This window comes from Budorcas taxicolor, chromosome 16 (assembly GCF_023091745.1).
Source record: "Budorcas taxicolor isolate Tak-1 chromosome 16, Takin1.1, whole genome shotgun sequence".
Lineage (NCBI taxonomy): Eukaryota > Metazoa > Chordata > Mammalia > Artiodactyla > Bovidae > Budorcas > Budorcas taxicolor.
In genome coordinates this window covers 29688874-29707767 of record NC_068925.1, presented here as the reverse complement: position 1 = coordinate 29707767, position 18894 = coordinate 29688874, and the positions used below count along the sequence as shown (strand labels likewise).

Sequence of the window (18894 nt, the reverse complement as noted above, 5' to 3'; positions counted from 1 at the left end):
ATGGAGAAGGTGCTGTGATTGATTGAACGTGTCAAAACTAGTTTACATAGTTTCATATGGAGATTACAAACTTATATATGGAGATTTTTCTCTGGATGATGCTCCATAGTCAGGTGGAGCAATTGAAGTTGATCGAGATCAAATCAAGATATTAATTGAAAACAGTCAACTTTATACCATGTGAGAGAGAGCCAATGTATTAAAAATATTCAAATCAAGATCTGAAAATCATTTGCACCATCTTGGTTATGTTAGTTGCTTCAATGTTTAGGTTCCACATTAAGCTAAACACAAAAAACCTTGACCCTTTTCTCACATGCAATTCTCTACTGAAATGAAATGACAATGTTCTGTCTTTAAAGCAAATTGTGATGGGCAATGAAAAGTGGATGCTGTACAATAATGTGGAATGGAAGAGATTAGCGGGCAAGTGAAATGAACCACTACTACTTTTGCTTTTCACACTGCTCCCCAATTAGACCAACTGAAAGCAGCACTCGACAAACAGCATCTGTAATTTGTCAATAGAAAATGTATAACATTCCAGCAGGATAACGTAAGATCACACATTTCTTTGATGACCAGGCAAAACTGTTACATCTTGGCTGGGAAGTTCTGATGCATCCACCGTGTTCACTAGACACTGCACCCTCGATTTCCATCTATTTCAGTCTTTACAAAACTCTCTTAATAGAAAAAAATTTCAATTCCCTGGAAGACTGTAAAAGACAGCTGGGACAATTTTTTGCTCAAAGAGATAAAAAGTTTTGGGAAGACGAAATTATGAAGTTGCTTGAAAAACGGCAGAGGGTAGTGGAACAAAACGGCGAACAGGTTGTTCATAAAGGTTCTTGGTGAAAATGAAAAATGTGTCTTTTAGTTTAACTTTAAAACCAAAGGAAATTTTTGGCCAAGCCAAGTGAAAAAGTGAAAGGTGCTCAGTCGTGTCCGACTCACTGCGATCCCATGGACTATACAGTCCATGGAATTTTCCAGGCCAGAATACTGGAGTGGGTAGCTGTTCCCTTCTCCAGGGGATCTTCCCAACCCAAGGATTGAACCCAGGTCTCCCGCATTGCCAGCAGATTCTTTACCAGCTGAGCCACAAGGGAAGTAAACTATAATTCAACAAAATAAAGAGAGAGATTTGGAAGCAATTAAATTTGAGGCCCTGAGCAAGAAACAAATCTAACAATAACCAAAATCCTGGCTCTGTGAGCCTAGAGTGTCCTTTTCCTCTTTAGAGTAGAAAGATGGACACAGAAAGTATTAAAAAACATACAATCTAATAAATGTACTGCAATTTTAGGAAACAAAAATACAAATAATAAATAGAAATCCATGTTATTAGCAATTCTGTAACCAGTTTGGCCCTAAATATAGCTGTCGGTTTTGGGATTTAAGGTTTGATGTCTACTTCTTAAGGCATTTAAAACACTGAGAAGGTGATAACAAGACTGCTAACTTTAATTAAATACTCAGGATAAATTTTGATTAAATAAGTTTGCAATTAACAGTTAAATACTGAAGGGCATCTAATGTACTAAACTAATAAGTTTTACTTTATTAGTTGTACAAACAATGTAAATATTAAAGAGTGTTGGCTGATGGTAGGAGAACATCAATTGCCCAATAAACATCAAAGAGGAAGAACAGGCCCTTAAACAGGATGCACTCAGTGATGGATACTCCTGTCCACACGCAGCATGGGCAGAATTTGGACATCCTGGACATCAAGGAGTTAATCTGCTGACTGGGAGGCGGGCTATACTTCTGATCCCCTGGGCAGCCACCCTTATTAAAGGGTCAGCTTTCCACCACACCAGCCAAGACCCTCAGGACACACAGTTCACTCTCGCAGCTGGGAATACACCCTGGGCAGTAAAGCACGCAGACGCTGACGCAGCTGGGCCATCCTGGCCTTAGTCCCGCCAGCGGTGTCCACACTGAGCGTTGCAGCACTTGTAGAAGGTGGTCATGGGCTCATCTGCAGAGCGGGTCTGAAGCTGCATGAAATAGGCTCGAGGATGTTCACACTTGGGACATGGCTCTGCAGTAGAGTCAACATTCTCCCAGGCAGCTGCTCCACCAAGCACATCATCCACTTCTTTCAGCTTTGGATACTTCCGATTCGTTACCTTGCGCGTGACGTTGGGCACGTAGGGGCAGGTGTTGCAGGCGAAGCGATGGCAGCACTGCCGTTCCTCGACGATCAGCCGGTTCCTGCAGCCCAGGCAGAAGACCCAAAATATGAGTTAAATCTAAGTAATGTTTTTGTTTTTGTCTTAAGGTAAATGACACAAGGAACTACCTCTTAAACTAGAAGAATTGGAGGCGAGACTAAGGCCAAACTTTGGGGGATGGCATGTCCCTGCAGGGTCATAGGGCAGCCTGAGCCTTCTCCTTCCTGCTCATACACAGGTACTCACACACCTGTTCCCTGCAAAACACACCTGGCTCTGTGCCTTCTGTCAGGTTGTTAAATGACTTTCAGAGTCTGAGTTAGCTGGCAGCCTTACGGACTGCCAGCTACGCTGAGTGACTTCTAAAAGGGCCTGTAATCTGTTCAAACAGTCCGTCTAGGAGGCTTTTGTTTCCTTGCCTGGAACATCCCCTCTGCCTGCCTCCATCCTCAGCTCCTCCATCTCATGCAGTCTCCACCATAGGACCTTCCCTGTCCCTGCAGGCTCTTTATGCCTCCCTACCATCACAAAGGTCATTCACTTCACCAGATCCGGCTGATCAAAAACACGGCCAGGTTGTGGTGTGGTTAAAAAAGACAGATTCCTGAGGTTCACCCCACTGAAATTCTGAGTCACTAGGTCTGGGGTGGGCCTGGATGTCTCAAAGCTGCCCCAGGTGATGTGATGATAAGCCTGACTTGGGAACTTTTGATCCAGTTCACCCTCTCCCAACCCCCACCCAGAGAGCTTCCACATCCCTGCCAAGTGGTTGACTCAGCTTTTCTGAAGACTTTCCCTGACTCGCCTCCAGAGTTAGGTGCTCCACCCAAGTGCTTCGAAAATGCTGTGCTCATCACCACCCCCATCTTAGTACAAATCTTGGATTGTCATTGCCTATTTAAATGTCTCACTTCCCCACGAGCCTAAAAGCTTTTTGAAGAAGGGGACTGTGTCTTGTTTAGTGTTTTACCCCCCAGTGCCTGACTCATAGTAAAGATTCAATACGTTTATTGAATGAATGAACAAACGAATGAATGACCACCACCAGAAATCTAATAATAAAACCATTAGCTAAGGTGTAATGATTCTGTTTGTAAAGCAACTAGTAAAGAACTTGGCGGTGACAATATTTATTTGGCTGTTATGTATAGGGTATTAGAACTTGATGGCTATATCAGCTCTAAAGATGTGATTGGAAGCTTGCTGCCCTTTGGTGAGAAGTCTCACAAGAGCATCATTTAGGAAGACGAGCCATTTACTAGCAGGGTCTGATGTCTTCCCTGGGACCAAAAATAAGGTATGAACTTAACTCTATTGTCCATAAGAACTAAAGACAAGTAAAGTAGGAGCTCATTATTTCTCAACCCAAGAGAACTTAGATTGACCCTTTCATCTACCCAAGGGCAGATCCACATTTTGAGGGGCCTGAAACAATTTTAGAGGCCCCCTTTAAGGAAGACCTTCTTTTTCTACCACATACAACTTCCAGTGCCAGGAGCCTAGGGCATGGTCATTTTTTGTGACGCCACATCAGACTCTGCTCCTTTGCGACATGCTGGGCAAGTCTTCAGAGTGGTTGGTGGGAGTGTTCCTCGAAGCTGTTCCTATACTAGGACAGCTAGCAATAACTCCACACTTAAATGACAGCATACCATATAACTGTGTGCCCCACACCCCATACTAAATGTATTTCCAGCACAGCTTCCTCTTAGCCCAATCCCCAAATGCCTGTGGCCACTCCAATATCCCTTGACAGGAGGGAAAGGTGATGGAGGGCAAGTTGGAGTAGAAATAGGTCTTAAGTAGTTAAAATATCTTTCTTTGGTAACTTTAATAAAAACATATAACCACAAAAGCACATAATAGGGTACCTCCCAGAGCCTTGGAAGGGACCAGTGAAGGAAGGGGCTTTAGCTTCAACTTCTTTTCCTCCACAGTTAAAAGTGCTTCTGAATCCAACACCTGTTAGTTGATTATCTATTGCATGCCAGGCACTGTTGCCAATACAGTGGTGAGCAAAATAATCAATCCCTGACCTTGCGGCACTTACACTCTGGTTAAAATAGGATTGTTTCTCTGGCTTTGGAGGACAGGGAAAACGGATGTGTTGGCCACTACTGCTTCCCTGGTTGCCCAACTGGTAAAGAATCTGTCTGCAATGCAGAAGACCCCGTTTGATTCCTGGGTCAGGAAGATCCCCTGGAGAAGGGATAGGCTACCCACCCCAGTATTCTTGCCTGGAGAATCCTCATGGACAGAAGTGCCCGGCAGGCTACAGTCCATGGGGTGGCAAAGAGCTGGACACGACTGAGGAACTAAGCACAGCCTGACTTTCAATCGATATTTGTGGAATGAATAAATGAATGATGAAATAAAGGAAACATCTGAGAACTAAAAACTGTTATGCTACTGAGACTTAGTACCTCAAAAATGAAATTGAAATGAAAGTTGCTCCAAAAGCCAATGAAAAATTATAGGGGTGGTAATGACATGGGCGTTGCACCACGATTTTCCAGACCTGGCAGGACTATTGTTCTGACATGCCTTGGCAGGTAACCAGAGATTCCTGCCCCTTTCTCTCTACATTGGCAGTCTGGCTAGTACACCTCCAAGGCAGGTCCTCCCTCGGGTCTGAAAGGTGAAAACAGGGAGAGACAAGTGAGAACCACTCCTGTGTGGCCGCTGCCTCTGTTTCTGTTCCCTGGCTTCCAGGAGCTGCTGAAGACATGGCCCTATCACTGCTGCTTATCTGTCACAGAGCTCACAGAGGCAGGCAACCTCTCCCTCCCCTCTGGCCCTTCCACAGCCCTTCCCCCGCCTCCAATTCATAAAGACGGAAGACAATGCACACGGATTCCTGTCACCAAGTCTGCCTGCATCTGAGTCCATGTTCTCCTCTCCCACTCCTGTTGAGACTGGAGTCCCAGCTCCGTCACTAACTAGCTCTAAGGCAAATTGTGTGGGCCTCAGTGAAACACTGGTCCCCACTTTAAAAATCGGGATAATGATAGTACCTATTTTACTGGATGATTATGGGCATTAAATGAGATAATGGACATAAAAGGCTCAGCAGAGGGCCTGCCATTGTGAGCATCAGTCCAGGCCCCTCCTTGTTGTCCTGAGTTCTATTCCGTCCTGCCTCCTCAGGAACTGCTTTTCTATCAGTTATTCACTCTCTCTACTTCTTCAGCGTTTCTTGTACAGGCTCCTATCCATCAGCATTTTTTAAAACTCAATTTATCCCAATTTTTAAAAATGACAATGAAATTAAAAACTTTCCTTGAGCCCACATGCCCCTCCATCTGTCATTCTATATTCTCCTCTACTTAAACTTCTTTAACAGTGGTCCCCTCTCACTGTCTTCCCTTCCTCCTTTTTTTTTCTGAATCCACCCATCACTCCTCCAAGCCAGTCTTACCAAGATCACTAAAATCTTCCTGTGGCTGCAAGACCCAACAGACAGTCTTGAGTCTTTTCTTCCTTGACTTCTCCTTGGCTTCTAACACCCTTGATTGTCCCTTCCTTGAAATGCCTTTTCTTCCCTTGAATTCCGTAACTTCACACTCTTTCAACTTTGCCTCCTATTTTCCCTTGTTGGTCTCCTGTGTGAGTTCCTCTTCTGCAGGTCCTTCAGCCTCTGCCCTCCCCAAGTGGTTAGATTCTCTCCTAGTCTAGGCTCTGTCTGCTTCTCTTCTTATCCTCCTCTCTCCCTTGGTTCAGCCCAGTGACTCTGTGACTTTCTTTATCATCCAGTTCAGTTCAGTTCAGTTCAGTCGCTCAGTCGTGTCCGACTCTTTGCGACCCCATGAATCGCAGCACGCCAGGCCTCCCTGTCCATCACCAACTCCTGGAGTTCACTCAGACTCACGTCCATCGAGTCAGTGATGCCATCCAGCCATCTCATCCTTTGTCGTCCCCTTCTCCTCTTGCCCCCAATCCCTCCTAGCATCAGAGTCTTTTCCAGTGAGTCAACTCTTCGCATGAGGTGGCCAAAGTACTGGAGTTTCAGCTTTAGCATCATTCCTTCCAAAGAAATCCCAGGGCTGATCTCCTTCAGAATGGCCTGGTTGGATCTCCTTGCAGTCCAAGGGACTCTCAAGAGTCTTTTCCAACACACAGTTCAAAAGCATCAGTTCTTCGGTGCTCAGCCTTCTTCACAGTCCAACTCTCACATCCATACATGACCACTGGAATAACCATAACCTTGACTAGACAGACCTTAGTCAGCAAAGTAATGTCTCTGCTTTTACTGAGGACCAATAATCTAGTGTCTCTAGGCCAGATCTCCAGATGCATACACTATGCATTGCCATTTCCACTTGCATTTCCCACAGGCCTCTCAAAGTCCATATGTTCAAAAACAAGCTTATCATCATTCCCCATAAACTAACTTTGCCTACTGTTTCCTCTTTGAGTGAGTGACATCACTGTACCCAGTTGTCCAAGCTAGAAACTTGAGAATCTTTCATTTCTCCCTTATCCAATCAATCAACAAGCCTTGTCAATTAGTCCTCCTATAAGTCCCTCGAAGCTATTCATTTTTTTCATTTCCACCATCACTACTTTCTTAACTGGCCTCTGTTTCCAAACTCCCTCCCTCCTTGCAGGATAAAACCAGACTCTGGAGCGTGTTGGGTGGACCCCGGTGGGATAGTTTGGGCTCCTCGTGATCTGGCTTCTCCCACTTCCCTGACTTATCCACTCTGTTCATCTTCTCTTCCCTCCAGGTACATTCGGTTCCACTTTCAGTTTCCAAAAATGTGGGGCTCTTTCTTGCCTTTGGGTCTTTGATCCTGCCACTCACCAAGGCTGGAAAAATCTTCACAGCCTTTGCATGTGTGTGCTTAGTCGTGTCCAACTCTTTGCAACCCTATGGACGACAGCCCGCCAGGCTTTTCTGTCCATGGGATTTTCCAGGCAAGAATATTGGAATGGGTTGCCACTTTCTTCTCCAGGGATCGAATTTCTTGCATCTCCTGCATTTGCAGGTGGCTTCTTTACCACTAGTGCCAGTTCTCTATTAAGACTGGAGTTATCTCCACACAGTCTCCATATTGACCCCCATTGTAACACTCCCCACGTTCTATCCACAAACTACCTATTTGCTTGTCTGTCTCCCCTCCAGCCTACAAACTCCTTGAGAAGAGAGTGGAATCTCCTTGCTCACAGCTGTATCCCTAAAGATTTAAGTAAGGCCAGCAGAAGATAGATACCAGACACATAACTGCAGGATGGATTAGGGACCCACTGGGTCTGACGCACACCCCTGGCAGCCAGTTAAAGCAGGGTCCTCAGAGTCTCTGAGTAAACATTTAAAACACCTCTTTGCTGACATTTCAGCACCAGCTTCAACATTCTTTCTACCATTATAAAGCCCCAAACTGTAGGATAGAGGTGAGAAGAGGTGAGATGCTCTCCCTTGAAGGGGACCTAGATCCTCAATTTTTTTCTAAATTTACTTATTTTAATTGGAGGATAATTACAGTATTGTGGTGGATTTTGCATTATGAAGAAACCATCAGTATCAGTATGAATTGGCCATAGGTATACATGTGTCCCCTCCATCCTGAACCCCTCCCTCACTCCCCACCCTTTCCCTCCTGGTTGTCCCAGAGCACCGGTTTTGGGTGCCCTGCACCATACTTCAAACTGGCACTAGTTATCTGTTTTACGTACGGCAATATATATGTTTCAAAGCTGTTCTCTCACATCGTCTCACCCTCTCCTCCCACTGAGCCCCAAAGTCTGTTCTTTACATCTGTGTCTCCTTTGCCGCCCCACACGTAGGATCATCAGTACCGTCTCTCTAGATTCCATATATATGCGTTAATACATGGTATTTTTGTTTCTCTATCTGACTTACTTCACTCTGTTTAATAGTCTCTAGGTTCATCCACCTTATTAGAACTGACTCAAATGCATTCCTTTTTACAGCTGAGTAATATTCCATCATGTATAAATACTGCAACTTCCTCATCCATTCGTCTGCTAATGGACATCTAGGTTGCTCCCATGTCCTAACTATTGATCCCCTATTTTTTAAGAAGATCAAGTCGGCCAGCTCCTTCCCTCATCCATTTGCTTTTCCACCTCTCGGTTTCTATGTCCTCATTTACCCACTTTTCCTTCCCTTCTGTCTCAGAAGAACAGGGGTTGCTCCTTTTAATCAAAATGAACCCCTCTGTTGAGACCCTTGATTCCATACCTTTTGGGGACTGTATTTCGCCAACTCTCCCTTTCTCTTCACCTACAAATGCTCCTTCTCTGTGGTCTCGTTCCTTCCTGCTGTCTTTTCTCTTGAAAACATCCCTGTTTTTGGTCTCCTCCAATCACCTTTACTGAGGAACTCTTTTTAAAAGGGGCTTTCTATTATCAAAAAGAAACAACAGGTGTTGGTGAGGAGAAACAGGAACACTTGTGCACTGTCGATGGGAATGTAAATCGGGGCAGCCACCATGTAAAACAGTATGGAAGTTTCTCAAAAAATTAAAAATTTCGATTTTTAACTGAAAATCAAATTTTGATGATATAATCCAGCAATTCCACTTCTGGGCATTTATCCGAAGAAAATGAAAACACAATTTGAAAAAATATTGGTACCCTCATGTTCACTGTAGCATTATTTACAACAGCCACGATATGGAAACAACTAAAGTGCTCATCAGAGGATGAACGGATAAAGAAGCTGTCGCGTATATGTACAATGGAATATTATTCAGTCATAAAACAGAATGAAAACTTGACATTAGGTACAACATGAACAGACCTCAAAGGTACTGTGCTAGGTGGGGGAACTTCTTGGTCGCGCACAGAAAAAGAACGATTTAAAAGTGGGTGATACTGAGAAGGGCAAGAAGATTTTTGTTCAGAAGTGTGCCCAGTGCCATACTGTGGAAAAGGGAGGGAAGCACAAGACTGGGCCAAACCTCCATGGTCTGTTTGGACGAACGACAGGTCAGGCTGCTGGATTCTCTTACACAGATGCCAACAAAAACAAAGGTATCACCTGGGGAGAGGAGACGCTGATGGAGTACTTGGAGAATCCCAAGAAGTACATCCCTGGAACCAAGATGATCTTTGCTGGCATTAAGAAGAAGGGAGAGAGGGAGGACTTGATAGCTTACCTCAAAAAAGCTACCAATGAGTAATAGTTGGCCACTGCCTTATTTATTATGAAACAGAAGTGTCTCATGACTTTTTATGTGTACCATATTTAAATTGATCTCATATGCTAGAATTCAGATCATGAACGGCTGATGGAATAATTCTGTTGGACAGTCCTGATTTAAATAAGATTGGTCTGTGGCTAAACAAATATGGTCAGCTTTTTTAATTTTGATAGTAATTCCGGTTCAACAAGTACTATCACTTTTCCCATTCTAAAGAGATGATTGAACTTGAATAAGGAATATTAAACTTTTTAGGGAGATGGTGCATTCCTTCTCAAAACCTATAAGAGACTGGTTTTGTATTTAGATTTCTGTAACTGGTTACATTAATATATTTAAATACTGAAACAGTCCCTTCACTGTCTCATAGAACAGAGGAGGATTCACACGTGTTTCAAGTTGTATTCATTAGCCTGTTAAGGCAAGGATTGAAAATACACTGACAAAGTCCACTTTATCTGTTTGGTTTTATAAACTATGCCAATTTAATTAAAATTCTCTATCTAAAAAAAAAAAAAAAGGTACTGTGCTAGGTGAAGTAAGCCAGAGAAAGACAAATAATGTGTGCTGTCTCATATATGAAATTTCAAAAGACCCAAGCTCATAAAAAGAGATCACACTGTGGTTACCAGAAGCAGGAGGTGAGGGAATTGGAAGAAGGTGATCAAAGGGAACTTCCAGTCATAAGTACTATGTAATGTACAACATGATGATTATAGTTAATACTGCCATGTGGTATATTTGAAAGTTGCTAAGAGAGTAAATCCTAAAAGTTCTAATTATCAGGGGAAATTTGTATCTATATGAGATGACAGATAACTGTGGCAATCATTTCACAATATTATAATTCAAGTCATTATACTGTATACATTAAACTTGTATAGTGCTATATGTCAATTGTATCACAATAAAACTGAAAGGAAAAAAATAAACAGAAAGGAGTCAGCAAAAAAGACACAGAAATAAAATGACTTTCTGTTACACATCTTGCCTCCATTGTATCCTCCATCCTTGTGCTCCTTTCTCCTAGCCCCCAGCTTCATCTCCCACTGACAATGCTCTTTAAGGTTACAACTACCTCGTGCAGCTCCAGATCCAAGGCTTACCCTACACTCTACTGACACAGACGTCCCAGGTTTTCTACCTCACCTTCCTTGTGATCCAACAAGAGTTTATGGAGGACCATCCAGGTGATGCTAGTGGTAAAGAATCTGCCTGCCACTGCAGGAGATGTAAGAGACACAAGTTCGACCCCTGGGTCAAGAAGATCTCCTGGAGGAGGAAGTGACAATACACTGCAGTATTCTTGCCTGGAGAATTCCATGTTCAGAGGAGCCCAGTGGGCTACAGTCCATGGGATAGCAAGGAGAGACCAAAGTCACTTAACAAGCATACATTCTGTGTGCAGCCCTGTTTGGAGGAAGGAGGGGCAACCCAAAGTATAAGACGTGGTCCCTGAACTTGGAGATTCGATTAAGATAAATGCCTTAAAACAGATGGAACAGTGCACGGCAGAATTTAAACAAACAAGTGCTCAATTTTGTGGCACAGCCTGTATCTCCTATCAGGAAAGTGGGAGAACAGCGAGGCTGGACAGCCAAAAAAGTGTTCAAATTTAAGCATTGAGCAAGGCTACACGGTGCATAATGGGCAAGATTTGCTGATGGGAGCAAGGGCCAGATTAGGATAAGACATGAGCAAAGGGATCCCATCCAAGCTCCATTCAGATTTTTATTTCATAATTAAGTATAGAGAAATATCAATAACCTCAGATATGCAGATGACACCACCCTTACGGCAGACAGTGAAGAGGAACTAAAAAGCCTCTTGATGAAAGTAAAAGAGGGGAGTGAAAAAGTTGGCTTAAAGCTCAACATTCAGAAAATGAAGATCATGGCATCCGGTCCCATCACTTCATGGGAAATAGATGGGGAAAGAGTGGAAACAGTGTCAGACTTTATTTTTTGGGCTCCAAAATCACTGCAGATGGTGACTGCAGCCATGAAATTAAAAGACGTTTACTCCTTGGAAGAAAAGTTATGGCCAACCTAGAGATAGTATATTCAAAAGCAGAGACATTACTTTGCCAACTAAGGTCCATCTAGTCAAGGCTATGGTTTTTCCAGGAGTCATGTATGGATGTGAGAGTTCGACTGTGAAGAAGGCTGAGCCCCGAAGAATTGATGCTTTTGAACTGTGGTGTTGGAGAAGACTCTTGAGAGTCCCTTGGACTGCAAGGAGATCCAACCAGTCCATTCTGAAGCACATCAACCCTGGGATTTCTTTGGAAGGAATGATGCTAAAGCTGAAGCTCCAGTACTTTGGCCACCTGATGTGAAGAGTTGACTCATCAGAAAAGACTCTGATGCTGGGAGGGATTGGGGGCAGGAGAAGAAGGGGACGACAGAGGATGAGATGGCTGGATGGCATCACTGACTCGATGGATGCGAGTCTGAGTGAACTCCGGGAGCTGGTGATGGACAGGGAGGCCTGGCGTGCTGCGATTCATGGGGTCACAAAGAGTCGGACACGACTGAGCGACTGAACTGAACTGAACTGAACTGAAAGTGTAAATGACTGATGAGAGCTTAAAAAGTAACCTATCAACTGTATTTGCATTTTACTCTAAAGCCTTCAAACTAAGAGGCTGCAGCCTCATGATACAATTCATCCACCCTGAGTTGGAGCAGAATATTAGAGTAAAAAACATAAACTCATCCCTCCTCCCTGACTGTTCCATTTGCACGTTTTCCTATATAGGAACCACGCATGAATATGCCAGCTCCGCTGTGCAAATATTTTCCTTGATCCGAGGTCAGAGCCCGGTCTCAGCCTGCCTCAGGCACACACAGCCTCACATCCTCCCAGCGGGCTGTTTGTTCTCAGTGTTTGATATCAATCTCTGTTCAGTGTGCTTTTATATCCCAAGTGTTATTTTAATCCAAACCGGGTTTTATTTTTTAAGAAATCTTCTCTTTTCTTTTTTTTTTGCAAAATGGCTTTCTCATTTTATTACTGCAAGTAATAATAATAATATCACATACTCATGAAAGTGACTGCAAATTCTTGGCATATAATTGCACAGCTTAGTCTTTCACAGCAACCCCATGAAGTAGATTCTGTCCTTACCCCCATTTCCAAATGAGGAAACTGAGGCACAAATGATGAAAGACTGTGTTCAAATTAAATAACTTGCTGTGATGTTAGGGAGACAGGGTTTCTCTTAGGAGGTGGAGGCGGGGTTGTATGGCCTTCTTGCTGGCAATTCACGCTGATCTGCCTGCTTGATGGCTGCTGGCATAGGCTGTGGAGCTCCTGTGCCTTCATTTTATCTTCTATATATATTTTTTAAGGTGAAGTATAGTTGATTTACAATGTTGTGTTAGTTTCAGGTATGCTGCTGTTGCTGCTAAGTTGCTTCAGTCGTGTCCAATTCTGTTCGACCCCATAGACGGCAGCCCACCAGTTTCTGCCATCCCTGGGATTGATTCTCCAGGCAAGAACACTGAAGTGGGTTGCCATTTCCTTCTCCAATGTATGAAAGTGGAAAGTGAAAAGTGAAAATGAAGTTGCTCAGTCGTGTCCAACTCATAGCGACCCCACGGACTGCAGCCTACCAGGCTTCTCCATCCATGGGATTTTCCAGGCAAGAGTACTGGAGTGGGTCGCCAGTGCCTTCTCCGAAAGTTTCAGGTATATGGCAAAGCAATTCAAGTCTATATATATATATTTTTTATTTCAGATTCTTTTCCCTTATAGGTTATAACAAGGTGTTGAATATAGTTTCCTGTGCTAGACAGTAGGTCCTTGTTGGTTATCTATTTTATGCAGTCTGCCTCCAGCTTTAGAAATGCTTGCCTTTTTACTAGTGTAATGACAGTTTGTAGTATAACCTATAACAGAGCTTCTCAAACCATCTGTGTTGAAGGACAAGCTTTATTTTTTTAAAATTTTCAAACCATTGAGTGACAACATTTTTTAAATTGCTATAAAAGTTTCTAAACACTGACTTTCAATTTCTATAGTTGTGGTAGATTAACAAGGAACAACTTGCAGATTAGCACCAGTTTGAGGACTATATTTTGAGTAGCACAAGTACATATTATCAGCAAATTCAGTTTCATGCTTTTAGAATTTCATCTCATTCATTCAGTTATTTTTGTTAAATGCTTACTACACAGCAGGCAATAAACTAAGTGAAGTAAATAAGAACATTAGGGCCTTCTCAAAGCTAACATTCTAGCAGGGGAAGCAAACTTGGAACAACTCACTCCAAACTAGTTTTTAATTTTTTAAATTTATTTTCGGCGGCACTGGGTCTTCATCTCTGCGCGCAAGGTTTGTCTAGTTGCTGTGAGCAGGGGCTTCTCTCTAGTTGCGGTGTGTGGGCTTCTCATTACAGTGGTTTTTCTGGTTGCGGAGCATGGGCTCTAGGGCATGTGGGCTGCAATTGTTGTGGCTCGTGGACTTAGTTGCCCTGAAGCATGCAGGATCTCCCTGGACCAGGGACTGAACCGGTGTCCCCTGGCATTGGCATGCAGATTCTTAGCCACTGGACCACCAAGAAAGTCCCAATTCATTGTTTTTTTTAGATAAATGCTAAGAAGAAAATTAAAATGCTTGGAATTCATATCAGAGTGTCCTAAGCTAGCCTGACAGGTTAGGGAATGTTTCTCCAGAGACTCTTCAATCTTAGAGCAGAGCAATGAGCAGAGGGTGCTAAGCTCATGGTGGGGGGAAAAGATTTCTGGGCAGAAGAAAGGGCATGCAAGGGTCCTGAGGCAGAGAGACATAGGAGGCTGCAGAAATAGAGAGACTGTGTCTTGTAGGTCTCTAAAGGTCAAGGCGTGGGTTTTACATTTTATCTTAAGAGCTCTAAGAAGAAAGCTCTAGAAGAGTTTTAAGCAGGGTGGTAAAATGGTCAGATTAACCTTTTAAAAAGGACAGTTTTCTTTCTTTTTTTTTATTTATGGCTGTGCCATTTGGGATCTTAGTTCCCTGCCCAGGGATCAAACCCATGCCCCCCTGCATTAGGAACATGCGGTCTCAATCAGTGAACCACCAGGGAAGTCCCTAAAAAGAACACTCTTACTTTTCCATTAATTTAAATACAGTGAGTTTTCATAAGAATTGCAATGGGGAATTACCATTGAATTTGGTAATTGAAATTACCAAATTTCACATATGAACAATAAGTTTGGAGCTGTTCTCCTATAGCAAGTGTTATTGTGATGCCTTTGCCTAGAAGAACACGACACGGGGACAGTCACATCTCCAAAGAGGTCAGTATGTTCTCTCTCTGGGCCCTTCCTTCAGCCATGCCACCCTCTAAGGAAGATCTTAAGGAAAGCAGCTGTGTGAGGTGTGTGACTAAGCTGCACCCATTCCTCCCTCTTCTGCACTAACACAATCACACTGTAGGTCAAATCAGCCACACTCTCAGCTAAAACTCATTTTTCAAGCCTACTGAGAGTGACCATGTGACCCTGTTCTGGCCAATGAGAAGATAACAGAGATCTGCTGATTTTCCAGGTAGAAGGAGACCACCTGGCTGGTATGGCCCTTTTCACTTCATCCTACATTAAAAATGAGTCCCAGAGGTGCTGCAGCTACTTTGCCACCATGAGGCAACAAGCACATGGAAGAAATCCAACATTTGGTAAGTTTGGTGGAGCAGAAAGGAAAACCTGAGTCTGGGATGACTTGGCCTGCACAGCCCACTTTTGGTCACCTGGTTCTGTGAGAAAAATAAAGCTCTATATGTCGATGCCACTAGGAGTCTGGTTTTTTGATTCTTGCAATTGAAAATAATTGAGCTTTCCAATTGGACACAGATGGTCCACAGAATCAGATCAAACGGCATAGCACAGTATTCTCCCTGCTGTGGCTGTTCCCATCTTTGGACATTTAGATATTTCAAATGAAAAAGGCTTTTCTTTTTCTTTCTGACATCCCATCACCCTTCTCACCGGGAGCTGTAACAGGATAAGTTGCTCTGCATTGGATCCTTTGTTTCTTAAAAGGGGAAGGGCAGGCAGCAAGGCTTCGGTGGAAAATGGTGATATACTACACCACATCAGAATGTGCTGTTCTCATTTATTTTTTAATACAAACCCGTCTTTGCATGTGGGTACTGGCAAAGAGTTGATGGTTACGAAATATTGGGCGACAGTGGTAATATAGGAGGTAAGTGACACACAGCAAAGGAATCTTGTCTTCAAATTACACAGAACGCAAACCCATTGTGGTTCATGACATAGTTCCCACATTTTTTCCATATTTATCCAACAAGGCCCCAGTCAAATAGATCGTGTGTTCCGTTTGTTAAGTGAATATGTAAAAATACTGGACGAGTTTTGTAAAGCAGCATGTAAAATCATGGGAAGGTACAGCTGCTACTGCTGTCGGCTGATCGCTTCCTGTGGCACCATCGAGCTCTGGTGAGAACCAATAAAAATGGTGTGTACAGCATTCAGGGATGAAGTTCAGGAAGCGGTTGTCACAAATGATGGATGCGACAGTTACCGTATTTAGCACCAAAGCAATTCATTTATCTTTACACACATACAGGAGCAGAAAGGGTGAATTCAAAGGTAGTCTTCTGGGCAGCGAGAATGTTGCCACTCTAGACACACACTGTCGAGAAACCTATATGCCTACAGTGTAAAGAGCTTTTTTAAGATTATAAGCTGTCTTCCAAGCAAAGCAGTCTCTACTAAAAATAGCTCTATTTGATCAGACAGCGTAGGAAGAGTGCTACTGGTTGGTCTCTTGGGGGCAAAGATAGAATTAAAACACAGTATAACCTCTCATAGCCACAAAAGGACCCCCCGTGATGGGCTGTCTGGCAAAGGAGAGATGTTTTAAAGGAACACATACATTACTGGGGCAGCCAACTGAAAATAAAAAATACTCAAATATATCTAAAAGGAAGTCTCCTTGGCTTATAATGAGGGTGAAATCCCCCTGAAGGGGTCTGGCTGAAACTCCAAATTAAGAGACTGAAGCGAAATCCCGATGACCTTGAAGAAGCAGCTGAAGACTTGAATATATGTTCATTTTCAGTCACTAAATTTCTGTAACATCTGGAGCATGATTAAGGCCTAAAAAGATTGAAGAACTTCTAATGACACCAGTAGCCATTGGTTACAGTGAAGAATGGTCCTGCTGCCAGAAAAACAAATGACCAGGCACTTAAAGCCTCTATCAGGGTGGAAAAAGGCATTTTGCCAACTTTAGTCATGTCTTGGAAACTGTGTGGTCAGTTTTCTGAACTACATTTGAACTTCAGAAGTCCACAGTTGCTTCCCTGGGTGCAACAGGCTTCCTGGTATTTCAAGGAAACTTAAACATCTTTGGAAAGTCTAAAAAGTTTGAAGATCCCAGTTTGGAAAAGGAGAAATACTATAAATATATATACAGGAAAACATATTAGGAAAAAATTTTAAGTTAACAGTAGTTATATAGGGTAGTAGAATTGCTACTTTTTAATGCATCTCATATTTTCTGAATTTCCTAATATAAACATATATTATTGTATAACCAGAGAAGTTTATAAACCATTAAAGGAGAAAAATGACTCCTTGTAAAACCTTCTACAGAGGTGAAAGATGAGTTTGTTCAGCTTGCAAGATTGAGATGTCTATGCAGCACTACAGTATTTGGAGGCATATAGTAGATCCTTCATAAGTGGCAGTTTGCATCATTATTCCTGCTCAAACCATATTCAGTGTTCAAAACTATATTCAGATAGCACCAGGCATAAAATTCTACTTTGATGAGAAATTTACCTGAACTTCACAGTGAAAGAATATTGTCCTGAAAACAGGGTGAAGGGATACAGTATTCCTTGTGAGGCTCCAAAGCCTGGAATTCCATGGCAAGGAGAGAGATCACTGGAGGCAGATGTGACCGGAGGGTGCCAGTTTGGGGGACCAGAATCTGGCTCCCTTTCACCTCTCACTGGCTTCCAGACAGAGGAGAACCACAAGGCTCTCATGACCATTTGTCAGGGATCCCCGTGCCTGGGGTCAGGTGCAGTGACGTGGGACACAGCAACTGCCATGGCTGCAGCTGTTGGCCATCAGCCCTGGCAGGGCTATTTCAGGTTTTGACAAGCGTTCCGTGCCCCACTAGCATAGCTTCCAGAAATGCTTTGAACTATTCAAGGACCAAAAGGCCATGACGGCCTCCATTCCTAGGAGGCCAGGCTTCTGCTAACCTGGCCACAGTGAGGTAGGGTTTCTCTCCCGGGTGGGGATAGGCTGTCTATGCCCCTAGGCCACAGCTTTCAGGGAAGAAAAACTTAAACATCCCCTCCCCCAACTCTAAGCCTTCAGTGAAGATTTTCTGCTCAAATTTTCCCATCGTTTCAGCTAAGTATGTCTAGTATGTACTCTTTCCTTGCAGGGCAGGTAATGAGACAGTATCTCCAAAGCTAAGTAATAGTAATACTGATGGATTGCCCCTTATGGAGTGCTAACCAGCTTCCATATCACTGCATTTATTTCTCATGACAAACTTGTGAGGTCAGTACAGTTATTGATACTCTGATTACTGGCCCCAAATTACTGTCAACCCACAGTCACCTTATAGTGCATATATGCCTGGAAGCATCCTCAGTTTACTTTCTCTTCTAAAACTTCTCAAATGATTACCAGTTTAAAATGTGCACAGTGGGGACTTCCCCGGTGGTCCAGTGGTTAAGGATCCACCTTGCAATGCAGGGGATGCAGGTTTGACCCCTGGCTGGGAAACTAAGAGCTCACATGCTGGAGAGCAACTATGCCCATGCCGCACCCAGAGAGTCCGTATGCTGCACTAGAGAGCCTACAGGGTGCAACAAAGACTTAACACAGTCAAATAAATAAATATTTTCTAAAATAAAATATGCACAATTGGGTCTTTATGGATTCCAAAGAACAATCTTTGTTAGCTTCTTCTTTTTCTCAACAACCCTGCCCTACTGAGCCCGAGTACTTTTCTCAATGACCCTGCATCCAGGGTTCAGATATGAGTTCTTTATATCATGTCCCTCAAGACTGAATCTCTAAGTTGTTGGCCTCAATTCTCTTCTAAAAGCTGTAATACCCTTTTTTTATGGCCCAGGGAACAAATGTACTTCCATAATGACCAAAAGATAGGAAGGGAGCGAGAACCAGCCAGAACCATATGCACTGAATTTTTTAGTGTAAGAAGAAGCCCGTGGCACCATTATTCATTTATCACGCAGGCGTCCACCGGGCAACAGCTGACAAGTGCAAAACGATGCTCTGCCTATTCCCAGACTGTCGGGACACTCAATGCAGACTGTCCACGGCGGCCCTTCCTCTGTTCTTCCTTCTACCCCCACCTCCAAAGGCTGCTCTCAGCAAACATATGGGAGCCATTGGGGCTTACTCCTTCCCTTCCGTTGTCCAAGTCACGTTGATAACTGGGGATTTACAACTGCCCAAAATGGAGTGCTTTGCTTTCTTTTGGGTTATTCCAAGTTTGGGGCCTGTTGAAAGTTTTGTAACTACATAAATATTTATCCATAGCTT

General features: G+C 43.3%; 1 protein-coding gene across 1 annotated transcript; it reads right to left on the bottom strand.

The window, feature by feature from the left end:
• Positions 1 to 1620: 1620 nt before the first annotated feature.
• On the bottom strand, positions 1621 to 17351 carry LOC128061774 (DNA-directed RNA polymerase III subunit RPC10-like). Its single transcript, XM_052654144.1, has 2 exons — positions 17143 to 17351; positions 1621 to 2223 (listed from the first exon to the last, which is right to left on the bottom strand). Exons 1-2 carry the CDS (start codon positions 17349 to 17351, stop codon positions 1923 to 1925), a joined length of 510 nt encoding a protein of 169 aa, XP_052510104.1. The 3' UTR covers positions 1621 to 1922.
• Positions 17352 to 18894: the final 1543 nt, after the last annotated feature.